This window comes from Sorex araneus, chromosome 9 (genome assembly GCF_027595985.1).
Source record: "Sorex araneus isolate mSorAra2 chromosome 9, mSorAra2.pri, whole genome shotgun sequence".
In the NCBI taxonomy this organism is placed as follows: domain Eukaryota; kingdom Metazoa; phylum Chordata; class Mammalia; order Eulipotyphla; family Soricidae; genus Sorex; species Sorex araneus.
This window is the reverse complement of record NC_073310.1, coordinates 47,127,947-47,145,225: the sequence shown is the minus strand read 5'-3', so window position 1 is coordinate 47,145,225 and position 17,279 is coordinate 47,127,947. Positions and strand designations below refer to the sequence as shown.

Below are 17,279 nucleotides of genomic sequence, written 5' to 3'. Positions count from 1 at the left end.
AAACTAATAGACTTATTTTCTTTACATGTTTCATTCTGTATTGGAACATTCTATTAAATTTGTATTACTGTAATGGCAGTAGTTGAGAGTGAGAAATCAACCCAAACTGTGTTCTGCCTACTAGTGTTTGAAGACCCAGCCCCACCCATTTCAGTGATGGAGTGTGGCCTTGTGCTTAAAAGGCTCACTCAGCCCTTTGACTTTATTCTTCCATAAAATCGTGATTGATTTACTGTAGTTGCCAGTATGTCTTGAGAGTAGTTTCCCTCTTGTAGTAAAACACACCACACCCACCATATCTTATGTCACATGACAGTATTAAGTTGACTCCCTCTACCTTTTCTCATGGTTCAAGACTGACTGTTGTTTTTCTAGATCATTTATATCCCACATAAATGTGAAGCAGATATTCTATCTTGTGATCTTTCAAAAAATTGTATTATAGTTAGATAATATGCATACAATGGTGTTTATGGTCTTAATTATAGAGTTATTTATCCCCTAACTCAAGGTGACCAAGATCTTCCACCCCTTCCCTTCTGTTCCCTCTAGTTCGACCTTCATTCTTTCCATCCTCTCCTCGCTGTTTGATACGGTGTTGTTTTTAATTTAAGGCCACAGGTTTGTCTTTTTTATTTTTCCCTGTTTGCCGTGGGAGACACACCACAGAGTACTCCATGCTTACTCCTGACTCTGCACTCAGGGATCACCGATGGTGGGCCTTGGGGATTAAACCCAGCTTGACTGCTTGCAAGGAAAACCCCTTACTCGCTGTCTCTCCAGCTGGGGTTTTCTTGTTTGATACTGTCTAATCCCTTGTTTTGTTTCTTTGTATTTCATAGATGTATGAGATCACCCAGTATTTGTTCTTTCCTTCTGATTTAGCTCGTTTAACATGATACTGTCCAGTTCTGTCTACATTGCAGTACACTGCATGATTTCATTTTTTTTCTTACAGCTGCATTAGATTCCATTCTGTAAATTTACTACAACTACTTATTGGTTGTTGACATTTGAATTGCTTACATATCCTGTTATACTAAGCATACTGCAGTGTTAGTAGATAATGCATATTATCTTTTTATTTAAATAAATAGATTTGTACTTTGAGGATAGGTGCCAAGAAGTAGAATCGCTGGGTCTTAGGGGAGTACTATATTTATTCATTTATTTTGAGGAATCTCCATACTGTTTTCCATAGAGGTTGAACCAGAAACAGTTCCACCAGCATTGAATGAGAGTCTCTCTTTCACCACAACCTACCAACACTGAGTGCTTTCCACCTGTCATTTAGCTCTGTCTTCTTGTCTCCCTAGGTTTACCTTGAAAGACTCCTAACATATGCAGAGATCGATATCTGTCCAGCCAACTGGAAGCGGATTGTTCTAGGGGCAATCTTGCTGGCCTCCAAAGTGTGGGATGACCAGGCTGTGTGGAATGTGGATTACTGCCAGATTCTAAAAGACATCACGGTGGAGGACATGTGAGTTGAAGGCGTCACAGCCTTGGGTCTTGGGGGACTGCTGGGGAAGGAGTCAGCAGTACATGTACATCATATGAATTCACTGGAGTACATACTGCCACTAGGACGCGGTGTAGACTGTTCTGTGCAAAAACTTGTATTTCTCTCGTTCTGGATCCTGTACTCGCAGGTAGCGGCAGCACTTCATGATTTGCAGTTGCTCCTTTGGAAATCCATAGACCTTGTTCTTACATGTCTTTGATGGATTGTGCTCTGGCTCTGTTTCTTTCACTGCTGAAAAGTAAAAGTTAATGTTGTGAACTGATTTTATGTAGGCAGCCACAGAGCCCAAAAGCAAAAAAAAGTTAAAATACCGTAGATCTGTTTGGTTTCAGAGAAATGTTTTTTTCTTCTTTGTCATACTTGACAAGTTCAGTTGTTTAGGATGAGCATTTGGAGCAGGGAGGAGGCTCGGCGTGAGGAGGCCCTGCCATGTTGGGCTCGGTGACCCCTGGCACTGCAGGCTCAGGCATGGACCCTCCAGCCCTTGACGGCCACCCTGGGAATCCTGGATTCTCAGCTCCGAGGGTCCGTGAGCACTGCCTGGGAGGCGCCTCTTCCTGCGAAAAGTTAGATTTTACTTGTTCTGGGGCCCACACCTGTCTTCTCAGCCTGACCCCCGCCCAGCTGGCCATGGACCCCCCACAGCTCAGGGACTGCCTCGAACCCTGGGGGAGAAGGGGTCTCTCCCACCCCGCCTCTGCGGGGAGCATCGCTCGCAGGCTCCTGCAGGCCTATTCCTGCTCTCTGGGGTCTGGGAATACAGGACGCAGGCGCAGAGCCTCCCGTGGGAAACCATGGACCCTGGATGAGCCGAACTGCCTCCCCCTCCTCATGACCAGGCACTGAGTCACTGCTTCCGACAGTGTCGGTGCCAGTATTTTTCTCATGCTGTGGTTTGGGCTCCCTTGAGGAAGCTTTAGTCTAGAGTCGGTCCCCAGCAGAGTCCTGGTCCTCATCCCTGTACCCAGGAATTCTGGCACGTAGGGTATTCACATTACCCCCGTGGGGCTGTCACATGGTGCCTTGAATCCAGATTGCTCAGTAACGTAAGGCTCTCCGGCCTCTGGCCATTGTGTGCTGGACAATGGAGGTGCCCTTGGAAGCATCCTCATTTCTGTGTTCTTAGGTATTCTGCTTAAACCTGAAAAATACTTTCCTATGCTTGCAGTCCTTTATTCTTAAAAGTAAGAAAATATAAAGAAGTTTGCGATTGTAATAAAAGTAATATTATTGATTATATTTAAAGTAAAAACAACTACTGAAATAATTTCCATCTAGACCAGAAAGGAACTAGGTGTTTGGGTCCTGGCGATAGAAATACTGGCTTGTTCCTTTTCTGTGTCATTCTTTCACCAGCTCTGTGATATTCCTGGGGGTCGAGGGGCTGTGTAGGGGATTTCCAACTCCCTGAGGTCATGGACACTGAATTGCAGGCCATGGGGACACCATCACAGTTGTTCCTTCTTGTTTCTGTGCAGTGGGTGGCGTGCTGCAGTGCCTAAAGATGTGGGTGGTGCTGTGGGAGCTGGACATGGCTCTCACTGAAGCAGCGGGTCCCAGATGGGCCTCCCCCCAGCCCCCACCCCCAGGCGCTGAGGCTCCGAGGGCAGCTCTGCTAGCATTGGTGCAGCTGGGGCACACTTCCTGTTTTCTTAAAGAAAGTTGATTGTTGGGACTGAGGTGGGAACTGAGTGGTTTCTTTTTTATTTTTTCTTTTTCCTGGAAAGGGAATAGGATACCAGATAAATTTGGGAACCTCTGATTTAAAGTCAGATTAAAAAAAAAATCCCTGTTAAAGTCACACATTAGTTTCAGATATTTTTATCATTTATATCCCAGATTTTTTTTTTTTAAAATGCAGATGCAAACGAAAGATACCACAGAAGCATTAAAACCAAAGAGATCAGTAGAAAATGTGAGAGGTGAAGGGCTCGAATGGCAAGGAGGTACCAGGATAGGTTTGAATTGCTAAATGCTGGAAAACTAAATTACCCTGTAGACAAAGAATTGGAAGAATCATTTTATTTAAAAATTTGAAGAAATTCTTATAATTTATTTGTCAGGAATTATTCATTGTCCAGGTCATGCGTATTTCAATTTAATCTTCTCATGCACTGTTTCATATTATTTCTATTTTATGGATTTTTATACTGAGACTTGCAGAGTTTAAATCAGAGATTCCCAAACCTATTTGAACTACCCCCACTTTCCAGAAAAAGTTATTCAGCACCTGCCCCTGGAAATCTACCTTCTTTAAGTGAACAAATAAAGTGTATCCCCCCCACCCCCCAATCCCAAATGCACCTAAGGCTGTTACTGCACCCCCCTATGTTATGGCACCCCTAGAGGGCAGTATTGCCCACTTTGAGAAAGGCTGGTTTGGTGGCGCTCCACCAACTTGGCTAGGTGAGAACTCAGAACTTGTTAGCCTTAGTGACCCTTACACTGTGTTCACAGAGGACAGCAGTGGACATGTGTACCCGTCCCTAGGCTGTGCATGCCAGTGTTCTGGCTAAATGCCTGATATCATCCCTAAACTTATCATTCTTTCTTTAAATGGTGGAAGAGTAAAAATGAGGGATTTGTAATTTGTATAGATTTTAATTATTGGAGACATAAGTTATCAAGTTAGGAAAAAACAAACAGTTGTTAGGAATATTTACAGCAGCACTAATGCTAGTTGTGACCGTTACCATAATGGTATGGCAGCTGTCATATGAACTTCTTCCTAACTTGAAAGTAGTTTTCTGCCTGAGTTGGTTTCTCGAGCCACCAGTGAGTTGGTTCTGATCACTCCCATTTCACAGATAAGTGTGATGCCCTCAGAGGACCATTACATTTTCCAGGGTACTTAACTGCTAGTAACAAATTCAGATTTTGTGGGGTTTTCTTGTGGCTTCAGCGGAAATTGTTTAATTTATCTAATGTTTAATTAAAAAAATGACAATTTTTGTTTTGGTTTGATTTTTGGACCATATTTGACCGTGCCAGGGCTTACTCAGGGCTCTGTACTCAGGTTACTCGGGTTGAACCTGGTTGGCTGTATGCAAGGCAAGCGCATAACCTCTGAACTCTCTGTGGAGCCTTCACAACCGTTTTTTGAAAGGCCATTTTTATGCAGAGAAATTAGAAAATGTGGCCAAGGTTAAGCTTGAAGTTCAACTAAAATTAAGGTAAATAGTAGCACGGTAGCACTGTCTTCCCATTCTTCATCAATTTGCTCGAGCGGGCACCAGTAACGTCTCCATTGTGAGACTTGTTCTTACTGTTTTTGGCATATCGAGTATGCCAGGGGGACCTTGCCAGGCTCTGCCATGTGGGCAGGATACTCTCGGTAGCTTGCCTGGCTCCGAGAGGGGCGGGGGAATCAAACCCGGGTCAGCCTCGTGCAAGGCAAATGCCCTACCTTCTGTGCTATTGCTTCACTGTCACTGTCACTGTCATCCCGTTGTTCATGGATTTGCTCGAGCGGGCACAGTAACATCTCCTTTGTGAGACTTGTTGCTACTGTTTTTGGCATATCGAATACAACACGGGTAGCTTGCTGGGCTCTCCGAGAGGGGCGGAGGAATCAAACCCGGGTTGGCCGCTTGCAAGGCAAACGCCCTATCCACTGTGCTATTGCTGCAGTCCATATAATTCCTGCCATGTGCAAGGCAAATGCCCTACCTGCTGTGCTGTCGCTCCAGTCCATATAGTTCCTCAAAATATAATAATTCTTGAATAATGTTTCCATTGGTTTTTTTCCTTTCAGTTGACTGTACCTTAAACAGTTTTCAATTATAGTGTTTAGATTTTTTTTTCTCAAGTACATAAGCTCAGTGTATTTCAATGTAATGCTTCTTTGAATGGAACTCTTTGTTTAGGCGCCAGAGTGATAGCAGCAGGGAAGGTAGGGCACTTGCCTTACATGTGGCTGGGTTCGATTCATGTCACTCCATGTGGTCCCCTGAGCAATGCCAGAAGTGATTCCTGAGAGCAGAACCAGGAATAAGCCCTGCACACTGCCGGATGTGGCCAAAAACAAACAAACAAATCCCTTTATATGTTAATATTATTCAGATAATTAATACTATGATAGTAAAATGCGTGCAGAATTTCTGTTAGCTATTTTATCCAGAGAAAATTGTTAACTGTCCTTTCTAGAAACCATTAATGACTAGATTCCCGTAATCCCCTATCCTTAACACTGTTCAGTATTTGAATGCCATCAGATGGCTCTAATTGTCTGTGACCGGGCAGAGTGAAAAACACAGAGCTTCTGTCCTTCAGAGATCAGGCTGCAAGCAGTCTTTGTGAAGACGCTCCCCTCTACCAGCTCGAGGAGGCCGCGCCCGGGACTCACTCGGGCCTTGCCCTTTCCAGCAGGTCCCTTGGGTGCGGCCTGAGTCAGGCCGCGCAGAGGCTCTGCCATGCTGAATTGTTTCCTGTTCAGAGCATGAGTTCTGCCCACTTTGTTGTTTTGAGACCCGCTGTGACCCGTTGATAGTGTGGTTCATCAGTGGCGATGTCTGTAACCCTAAGACCCCTGTGTATTCTGAGAAGACTCATCAGCTGTTGGCGTGTGTGCGGGTTTGGGAAGGAACATTCACATTTCCCCTCTCCTGGATTCCCTGCCCGGGACCTCTGTTCGGATAGAACTAGTGGGGTTCCACTTGGCCGTGCGGGCGGTGCCAGGAATTGGACTCTGGCCTCACCCTTGAGGGGCAGGTGCTTTGCTGCTGAGCTGTCCATAAAGCCCCAAAGCCACGGTGGGGATGAGCCGTGAGCCCCACGCACAGCCTGTGTGTTGACGCTCCAGCCAGACCTGTAGTGTTCTCCCCAGACCGTGGTTTTTGTTGTCATTTGGTTTTGGGTTGTTGGTTGCTTTGGGGAGGGGGTAATAGGGAGAGGCTGGGGCCAGCAAACTTCAGATTTTCCCAATCTTGAAGATCTAGCTCGCTCTCTTTCCACATTTTACTGTGACAGCAAGGAGAAACCAGTCAGCCTCTTTAGCACGGCTTTCAGATATTTAGAAAATTCTAGAACACACTTAGGCTAAGTGCTCTGCCATTTTCTAACACAGGCTGCTATTCTCCAACCTGACAGGCAGCGTGTCCCTCCCGTCTGAGACTTCAAAAGGCCCCATGTTGCCCAGGGGACCGTGGGCGATGCTAAGGATGGAACTAGGGTCAGATGCATGCCGGGCAAGAGTCTTCCCCTCTGAGCTAGCTCTCTGACACCTTGGGGATTTTACAAGCTAGTTTGGTTCTCATGATTTTTTCCAGTAAAATCAGGAGAGCCCAATAAATCAGTGAAAATCCAACATCATTCAGCTGAATGACAGAGGAAAAGAATACGGTGGGAAGAGGGCATACCCAGGAATGCCCTGGGGAGACCCCTGGCAGTATTTGGAGCCGTGTGTGGTACCAGGGATTGAACGTGGGTCGGCCACAGGCAAAGACAAGCCCCCCTGCTCCTGTGCTGTCTCCAGCCCCAAGTGGGAGGAAAGGAAAAGGCTCCCGGGCAGCCCCGGCAGGATAGCACGCAGCGGGGCGTGCGCCCAGAGCCCCGGCCGCGATAAACGCGTGCTCGCCCGCACCCTCCCAGCGTGGCAGCTGTCGCCTCGCAGACGGTACGGCCACCTGCTCCTGACATGGGCCGGGCCTCAGGCCTCCCATCTGGGAGCACGTGGGGGGTCACGAGAGCTTCCTCCTAAGTGGCAGCAGTTCCAGAGCCGCCTGGCCGTCCCTTCCGATGCGGGCAGTGGGTACCCCACAGGTGCCATTCTTGGAGCTGTCAGGAGGAGTCTCAGCACTCCGCGATCTCCTGGCTGTAACACTGGAGCTTGGGCTGGAGGCAGGGCCAGGCCCTCGGAGAAGGACGCGCCGGTTCCTTCCTGCGGGGAGTCTCAGCGCTGCCAAGGTCTGTGTCGTCCTGGTGGGCGTGAACTTTTCTACAAACCCATTGCCCAGAGTTTCTTAGCATCTAACTGCCCAGGTGTACACATGCTTTATTTCTGCAAAACCACCCCACTTCATTTATGCTACTTATGAACCCCTTATGCCACATGTTGTCACCTGTCGTTCAGCCTAGGTGCTTCGCTGGAGAGGGTTGAGGTAGGAAACTGTGGAATGCGTTTAGTTCTCGCCAGCCTCTGGTGGCCGCCTCTGCTCCCTTCTTTGATGTTGTCTGGGTCTCGACCAGGCTTCCTGATGTTTCTGAGTACGGGTACTCCTGAGAGTCCTTGCATTCGACCCTTTGGGGTGAATAGAAACCAGTAGTAGAGCTTGTTGGTGGTTGGTTTTTGAGCTGGTCTTCTAAACAGGCCATTTATTTTCCTGGGAAAGCAGGCCAGGCTGTGAGCCAGTTCCCAGGCCACCTTGCCCGCCTCTGAATGGCAGCACTTGAGTCAGCTGTCTTTGCATCATTGATGTAATGTATTCTGAAATGTATCTTTATTCACTGAAGTTTATTTCTTTTTGTTTGTTTTGCTTTTTGGGTCACACCTGGCGATGTACAGGGATTACTCCTGGCTCTGCACTCAGGAATTATTCCTGGTGGTGCTCAGGGGACCATATGGGATGCTGGGAATTGAATCTGGGTCAAACACCCTTCTCTCTGTGCTATCGCTCCAGCCCCCTGAAGTTTATTTCTTATGAAATTTTGTATCAGAATAGTTTCCCCACACATCTCTAGTTGGGGGCTAGTAAATTTATAAGCCTGTTCTCTAACACTTAATTATCACATTGATGTTCTGCAGTGTCTCAAGACATATACTGCTGCAGTTTTGAAATCCAAACTTGGGAAATCATTTTTACTTTCTAACTCTTGCCTTAGTTTGAAAGCATAGCAGTTCTAAAATCCCATCCTTTCCCTTCTATTGCCTTTCCCCTTCTGTAAACAGAAGCGTTCAAGGAAACATTCAAGAAAATCCTGGGTGTGTGGGGGGACTGTTCTTTTTCCCCCCTTGAATCTATTCCAAGAGGAATTAGATTCCTTATGACTTAATTGTGCACCTCAGTAAAACATAAGGGGTCTGAAGCTGGGCTTTCTTTACAGGAGTAAAATTTTAGGCAAGGCTTTCTCCTTAGCTTTGGAAGGTCTGCAGTAATGCCATCTGGCCACCAGACGGCAGTGTGTCCTCAGGCAGCTCCTGCTTTCACTGAGCAATTCTGGCCTTTTTAGTCAAGTTTGGCTATCTTGTATACTCGTTTTATTAAACTTTTTATCTGACTTCTGGCATTCTACAGGATTATTTCTTAGTAAACTTAAATGAATGAAAAATTTAAATTTCATTTAAATTAAGCATTTTTCATTCACTTAAGTAAAAGTAAAAATCGTCCTTAATAAGTAATTTTAATTCCTTAAAAGTATGAAATGCAGGACAGAGTCTGTGTAGGAAGCTCAGCTCCCTTCTCTCGAGGAACCGCGTGGCGGTGTTTCACCTGCAGGTGACTTCTGGGTCTTTCTGTCGGGACCCCTCAGGCCTTCAGGAGCAGCTCTCTGATGTTCCTAGTTCTCGTTTGTCCTGTCGCTTCTGTGTCTCAGGTCCCAGCCTCCTTGTCCTTTCTCCTTCGTGCTGAGGAGACCAAGGAGAATCGTGCCCTGTTCTGACACGGTGGGGCACCTTGCTGGAACCCCCCTAGCACTCGATGGCATCATTAGCGGGAGTTCTGCAGACCACCAGTGGCCGGAACCCGGGGTGGGTGGGACCAGGGTCAGGCAGGGCAAGGCCTGGTGCCCAGGACTGGGCCTGTCCGTGTTCAGCTCCCAGGGGGCAGGGGAGTAATTTGTGTGGCCCCTGCCAGAAATCCCCCGAGATCCCGTGTTCCTCTCTCCCCGCGTGCCACAGCTGCCTGCAGTCAGCTTCGCTCTCCCTGGGAAGGCTGTGCGATCCCCCCGTCCATTCATCAGCAGTGATTCGTGAGCGCCGGCCGTGCCGGGGGTGGGCTAGTTCCGGGGCTTCTGAGATCACGTGCTCCAGCAGAGGCCAGCTCAGGCACGCACGGGCAGGAAGAGCAGCCCGTGCAGAGTTTCCCTGCTCACGTCCTGGTGCCGGGACGGCAGCTCAGAACACAGCGTCCCTGGCAGGAGAGATGGGCCTGTTTAGAAGATCCGGGGCAGCCAGAGTTCTCAAAGTAGACGTTTCTCGCATTATGCTAGCTAGCCGTCGTTTATTCTCCATCAGATGTAAGTGGGCTGGGCCTGGGCCCCTGCGTTGGCTCCTTTGTGACCCTTCTCTGTCACTGCCTGGTCTCAGAGTTGTGGTCTGGGGCCCAGAGCGTGCAGTAGCTTTCATGGGAGTTTGTTAGAAATCCAGGTTCTTGGGCCCTCCGAGACCTGCGGGGAGGGGGCGTGACCTGCACACGGAGGCTTGGAGGGGGCGGATTCTGTTTGCACTGTTGGTGAGTTCCCTCTTGAAGAGACTCCGTTTTGTCCTCATCTGGATTTTTGTTCAAGGAAACCCCCACACTCCTCTGCCCTCCTTCGCACAGGGGAGGAGATGGCAGGTGTCAGGTCTCGTCTAAGAAGGCCGCTGCTCCCGGGCTGAGACCCCGCGCCCCCACGCGAGCATTAAGAAAGGGTTTTTGTATTGAGTCACTGTGAATCACAGTCCCTCACGATTCAGTTCCAGGCGTGCAGTGTGTTCCACCTCCCATCCCAGCAGGGGGTCCCCTTCCCTCCGGCTCGTGACGGCCCCCGTGAGCACGGCTGCCCAGCCTGCCGTGTGTCACGGGCCCGTGAAACAAACCAGCCTGCCGCCCTTCCTGCCCTTCTTCGCGGTTACTCGGGCCTTGTCCTTCTGGGCTCCGGATCAAGTGAATTCAGCTTTTAATACCAGTTTGATGGCGAGGATTGCAGCTCTGGTGTCCAACCAGGCAATTAATTAGATGGCTGTTCTCCCTGGAAGAGGCGATTTTCTGGAGTCTGGTCTCCAGCAGCTTGCCTTGGCGGGCCTCGCGGCCCAGCGCGGCACTAAACGTCTGCTATTTTCGTCTTTGCTCTGCAGGAATGAGCTAGAGCGACAGTTTCTTGAATTGCTCCAGTTCAACATCAATGTTCCTTCCAGTGTTTATGCCAAGTATTACTTTGATCTTCGTTCGCTGGCAGAAGCAAACAACCTGAGCTTTCCCTTGGAGCCCCTGAGCAGGGACCGGGCTCACAAGCTGGAGGTAAGACGCAACGGCATCCGTCTTGGGGCTGTGCGGGGGGGGGGGGGGGGGTGCCTCTGCGGGGCCCCTCAGAGGCCTGTGCTGTCCCTCGTGGGCCCTGCCCCTCAGTGTGCTCTGAGGGAGCCGAGTGCGCGGTGTAGATTACAGTGGTGCACAGCCTTGTGTTTCTGTGAATGTGTTTTTCATCAAGGTAACACGGTTTGGCAAGAATGCACTCACACGCTTATGTGTATGTTGCCACCCGGTCACCACCACCTGGGCGCCAGAGTCCCTCCACCACAGCCCACTGGACCTTTACGCCCACTTTGTGGTAACCGTAGTCCTGTGGTCAGTCTGACTGGCCGAAGTCTGTCCTCGGCTTTGTGTTGCATGTGCCTCCCTTGAGTGAGATCAGCTGCCATGTGTCCTTCTCACATTCTTCCCTTAGCATGCGCTCCTCAGCCCGGCCGCGTGAGAGCAGAGCTGAGCCTTCACCCTTCCTGGGGCGGAGTGTGTCCGGCGCGTGTGTGGGCAACTGGGGGTGTACACACCGTGTCTTTACCCACCCCTGCTGCCTGGCGCGTGTGTGGGCGAGTGGGGGTGTCCACACCGTGCCTTTCCCCTTCCCTGCTGCCCGGCGCGTGGCTGCTGTAGACAGCACTGCAGTCAGCACAGGTGTGCCCGCGTCTTTGCCAGTTAGTGCTCTGCTGCTCTTCTGGAGAGTTGGGAGGGAAGAGCCTGGGGTGCAGGAGGCCGGGGCGCAGACCCAGCACCGCATGTTCCCCCGAGCATGGCCGGGAGCCGGCCCTCAGGCACTGAACTGGGCATGGCCCCTGGACACAGTCACTGTGGCCCCCAAATAGAGACAAAAGAAAAGCCCACAGACATCCATTTCCCAGCACGCACTCTTAAGGAAAAAGACAGCAGATGGCTTGAATGACTAGGATCCAAAGAAGACTCGATTGTGGATTCTGCTTTTTTATTTGTCGTACGGATAGAGCTACACCAGACTTGTGGGTCTTGATGTGGACCTAGGTCCTCCATTTATTTGTGTGTCTGTTTGGGAGGAGGGGGGCACACCTGGTGGTTCTCAGGGGTTACTCCTGGCTCTGTGCTCCAGGGATCACTCCTCGTGGGGCTCAGGGCACCATATAGGGTATCAGGGATCGAATCCAGCTTGGCAGTATTCAAAACAAGTGCCCTAACCACTATACTACAACTCTGGCCCCCTGCTTCTCTCTTTAAATATGCCATTGTATTATTCCATGTATAAGCGACAGCTCCTTGGCCACCCGGCACTCTGTCTCGTCTCTTGTCTGGAGGGAGACACCCTGCTTCCTTCTCTCGCTCCTCCAATTCGCCCCCCACACTGCAGCTGGGGCTGTTTTTTCAAGCTGCAGTTGTGGGTTTTGGAATGTTCCCTGTTCAGATCGTTGGTGGTTTTGTGCTGCCTGGAGAATGAAGCCTGAGTCAGCTGGCACAGGGCGGCGGCTGGCTCGGGGCGCCCCTGGGAAGGCCTCGTGTCCGTGTGCACATCTCCGGGCTGGGGGCGGCGTGGGGAGCCCGAGAGACCCTGGAGCAGAGGGAGATGAGGGCGTGGGGAGGATGCACTCTGGTGCTTCCTGCCGCTTCTGCACTCCGACTTCCTGTCGGGCCGGTATGTGCCTGCATCCCGGCCCGGCACTGCCCCGTGCCAGGTGTTGGAACTGAAGCTAAAGCCTCCCTCCTCTGCTTCACCGCGAGGCTGCTCCCCCCTTCCCCAGCCACCGCCGCAGCCGGGCTCGGACTGGCCGTCTGGGGGGATGTGCGCTGGCTCTGCCCCGGCCAGGGCTCTTCTCCCTGAGGTGGGGGGCCCAGCGGCTGTGTCTGTGGGCCCCTCCCAGTCCTCTCCCTCAGCTGACTCAAACACTTGTCGCTTCCCGGCCAACCCTGGCCCCTGATTAGAACTGCAGGGACCAGCCCTGCAGCTGTGGCTCAGCATGGAGAGGCGGCCGAGCCCGGGTGACACCAGGCTGGACGGGGATTGCACTGGCTGGCTCTCCGGCTGCACCCCACCGTCTGGTCATCGTTTGACTGTAAATGCATCTGCTCCGGCTCTGTGTGTCCCCCGACGGGCACAGGTCTGTGCTGTGCCGAGATCGCAACAAAGATCTCGGGGTCTAGAATGCTGATGCCCTAAGTGGGGCGAGTGACGCAACTCCCGAGGGCAGGGCTGGTGCAGCCTGGTGTCTGCTCACCTAATTCCCAGGGGGCACGGGGTGTTTTCTTCTGAAGGGGGCGGTGGGGGGGGGGTGGAAGTCTGGGGCAGAACAGCACTGGGGCTGTGGGGTGGATGCAGCCCCTTGGGGATCCCAGCTTGACGGAACTGTCTCTCCTGTCCTGCAGGCCATCTCTCGTCTCTGTGAGGACAAGTACAAGGACCTGAGGAGACACATAAGGAAGCGGTCAGCGAGTGCTGACAATCTGACTCTGCCCCGGTGGTCCCCGGCCATCATCTCCTAACCGCGGGGGTCCCCGCAGGAGACCCCGCCATCCCTGTTTCTCCTTTAGTTCGAGAGAAGACAGACTCGGGGTGGTTTGGTTTGGTTTTTTTGTTTTTTTTTCTTTCCCTTTCTTGAATCCGTAGCTCCGTCAGGCTGCCGGACCACCGCCTCAGGCCGCGCAGTGAGACTGAGAGAAGCAGCCCCGGCCTCGCGGGAGCGGCCTGCGGAGACGCCTCTTCCCTCCTCCAGAGCAGCTCTGGCTTCCGAGGGAGCGGCCGGGCCAGGAGGACCGGGGAGCGGGCGGGCGTGGCGGCAGCGGAGGCGAGGTTGGATGCGATTAAAGACGAGAATGCCGCAGTGTCGCCGCGGCCGTGTGTTCTGTATGACTCTTGCATTCCTTCTGGCTGCGTTTTTTGGGGCGGGGTGGTGGGGGTGGGACCCGAGGGACTTTTGTTTCTTTTTCTTCTTTCCTGGGTTTGGGGCCCACAGAGCAGAGACGCTAGTCACTCGAATAAACGGTTCCGGTTGCTTGTCCCCGCGCGCCCCTGCGGGCCGTCTTTGCGCTTTCTTCCTCCCCCAGCCGGGCGCGCATCTCCTCTTGGCCACCTGCAGTCCCCACGGGTTTTCTTCAGCAGCGGCAAATGTCCCGTGACTGTCGTGCTCAGCCGAAAGTGTCCCTTCCCCCTGCCCCCCCACCCCCAGGAAATTCTAGATCACATGGGTGCTTGTGCCTTCCGAGTTTCTTGCGCTTTTCCTCCCCCCTTCTCTGACCGGAAGTCGTGATTGCCAGGAAGCCAGACTGTGGGCTGAAGGAAGCAGCGTGCAGCCAAGGGATCCCCCGGGAGAGTTGTTCCGAGTGTGCGGTATGGACCTGAGGTGGTTGAGGAGGAGCCATTTCTTTATACTCCCTGCCCACTTCATTCATCCACGTCCACGTCCATTGTCGCAAGCAATATCCTTCTCAATTTTGTATGTTTACTTTAAATCAGAGTTAGTCTATTTGTATAAAATTTTTAAAAAATCTAAAATTAAAAAAAAAAACAGGGTGGGTGGGTATTCCAGTGGGGAAGGTCATGCAAGGGCAAATGTTCCTATTTACTGAGGTATTTTTCACAGAATGATTGAATAAAAAAAAAACCAAACGCAAGTGGCATTTTCATTGTGGATGCTTAAAGAAGTTACACAGAATTCAAACTATGAAGATTAATGCTTCATTCATTGTGATTCTACTTTGAAAATCACTAATCATCTATTTGGCTTATAGCTGAATCTTTTCTGTCAAGTAAAATAAAAGGGTTAATGATAGAATATAAGAGTAAGTTTAATTCTAACTCCAAGAACCAGAGTCAATGGAATATATGCTGTTTTGGATTTCTGCCTATTTTCTGGGTCATGGACGGAGGTTTCGAAGGTTTTGGTTGTTGGTGTTTTTTTGTTTTTTTTTCTGCCTCCTTTTTCAAATCTTGAGGCAGGTGGCAACAGATAGTCAGTGTTTCACCTTCCTCCTGTGTGAGCGTGAAAAACATTGGCATCTCACATGACTGAGTCTCGAGTATCCTTGTTTCATGTACCTGGTCCTCAGACATGCCTGCTTCCAGTGAAATCGTGCTTTGAATGAAAGGGACTTGGGGACACAATGCAGGTCCAGGTCTCACTGAAATTTGTCTCATGTAGAAACATACATTTGGGCCTGAAATATTGTCAGGTTCTTTTCTGGTCTGAACTTGGAAAATCAAATGAGCAGAATACGAAAATCACCTTTCCATTGTAATTGTGTTGATCCACTCCCTATGGATTCCAAAATCAGCTTCTCTTCAAGTAAGAGTCGGATCTAGAACTTTAAATAGAGGCCTAAAAAATGTAGAAAGTATCCTTTTATATTCCCTAATCTATATAGCTTAAAAAGGGACATATTTTCTTAGCTGAATATGAATACCTCTGAGACGTGAATTAGTTCCTTTCATGGAAAGTATCTTATTTTACCGATCCATTTCAGGAACGAGGATCTGCTGCCTTCACAGCAGAAATCTTATTTTTCTCCCTTTGATTTGAATGAGAGAGATTTGAAAATTGAATTATGTAAATATTTCAATGCATCTGATATTATTTTGTGGAGTTTATTAAAACTGCTTTAAAAACTGTAAAGTCTATTTATTGTATGTATGTACATACAGTCTGATAACTTAAAATTTAAAGTGGTTCCGTAAAACCTGGCTCAGTCTTGTTTAGACTATTGAATATTGTTTTAGCCTTGTACACTGGACTCTACCTCTGTATAGGAAAATTTTCCATATTCCTTAATAAGTATTGATCTGTATTCATTGGTTCTGTCTCTTGCATCAAGGATTTTTAAAACTGCTGTACATGTAGTTTTAGTTCTACTTTGCAGTATGAATCACTTGATACATGTAGATACTTTAGGTTTATTTTATTTTTCTACAGGATCATGAAGAGTTAACGTTTTGTTTTCTGGTTTGTTCTAAGTTTGCCAAAAAACAACAACAACAACAACAACAACAAGGAACCAGTATGGGCCATAGTGGTAGGTCACAGAGACTGTCCTTTGTCTCGAGGTGATTCCGTGCTCCACGGTCAACACTGGTCACGCTGTAGGAATGTGTTGTCTCGGTGCAACTTTCCGATGGATGGTTTTCATCGTTAATAAAGGATAGAGAAAAACCACATCATCTTAGTTGACTTAACCAACACAGTTGTGAGGAGAATAAATATATATCCCCATCTAAAAAGTTTTTTTTTAAGTTTTATTATTCAACTGGAGAAAGAGAAAGAAGTCAGGGATTTTAAACCAAATTAGAGGGCAAGGTGGGAGAACCTCCCCAGATCTGAGATGTGCCCCCATGCCTTACTGTGCTGGCTGGGGCCGGGCTCAGCCCCACACCCTCGTCTGGCTCCTCTCTGGGCGGGCTCTCCCGACTTCCTTCTCTTGGTCTTTGGCAGGAGCATCTCTGTCTTGGGGTTTTCTTTGATTTCTGGAGATTTTGAACCTCAGCTGAGCTGCATAGCAGAGTTTGGGGAGTGGACAATTTTGATCCTTTCTGGCTGCTTTTGGTAACCTCTCACCTGGGGCCATATTTTACAGCTTTGAATTTTCTAAATATAATTCTTGGTTTATTGTAGGTACTTAATAAGTGTTAAATAAAGAAATACAACAAATAGTGCTGCTTTCCTGTTGCATTTTTTTGTTTGTTGTTTCTGTGTATTATTTTGAAATACAAGCAAACAGGTTCTCTGGGTTCTAAAGTGGACCGATCTTTGCAAAAGCAGTGGGAAGGTGTCAGTAGACATGGAAGTTGATTCACAAAATCATCCTGAGACTAAGAAAACTCACTAACCGAGATGGTTAGCATGTAGCACTTTGATTTGACTGTACAGTTTTCTTTGTGGCCCCCTTTTACTTCACTGGAGTCCAGGATCTCAAGACTTTTGTTGGGTGGATCTGAGAGACACGGATCCAGCCACACAGGTCCCAGTGCGATGGTTCTCTGGCTGAGGTGGAGACAGGATGCTTAAAGAATTGGGGATTTATAAGTTAAACGATTGAGCTTAAGAAACCCTACTGTGGGGCCAGCAGGTAAGGCACTTGCCTTGCATGTGGCTGACCCAGGTTTGATCTCTAGCCCCCACACCCACACCATAGGGTCACCCACCAGGAGTTGATCCCTGAGCACAGAACCAGGAGTAATCACTGAGCAGTGCCAGATGTGACCCAACACCTCCCTCCAAAAGGATTATTAATGCCATGATTTGCTGTTGCTGAACAGCTTCCCTAGAGCTCCTACACCCAAAACCAAGTCACCCCCGCCCCTATTTGCTACCCAGTCAGGCCCCAGAAAGGGATGTTGGTAGAAGGGATGCACTGACAGCTGACAGCTGCTGGGTGTTTGCTGCAGGATTCTTTGGCCATGGTGAGAAGCTGCTGGAGGTGTGCGGGGAACTCCCGGGGAAGTCTGTCCGAGCAACCATGTTCAGATCACTAAAACGTCGCCTTCTGCAAGAACCGGCTGCTCAGATGAGGGGTCTGACGGGTCAGGGTCCAGTTGTTCCAGTCTCAGTTATTTCAAATGCACCATGAAAGAATGGTGGGGGTTCGGCCCTTGAGCCAAGAGTACTCGAGAG

The 17,279-nt window shown here is 49.4% G+C and overlaps 1 protein-coding gene across 1 annotated transcript in view; it reads left to right on the top strand.

The window, feature by feature from the left end:
• The window catches only part of CCNY (cyclin Y), a 171,013-nt gene extending 154,694 nt beyond the window's left edge, over positions 1–16,319 (top strand). Inside the window, exons 8-10 of the mRNA XM_055146843.1 lie at positions 1,317–1,483; positions 10,518–10,680; positions 13,045–16,319. Coding sequence (XP_055002818.1) covers positions 1,317–1,483; positions 10,518–10,680; positions 13,045–13,161 — 447 coding nt within the window. The 3' untranslated portion in view covers positions 13,162–16,319. The remainder of the gene's footprint in view (positions 1–1,316; positions 1,484–10,517; positions 10,681–13,044) is intronic.
• The last annotated feature ends 960 nt before the right edge of the window (positions 16,320–17,279 follow it).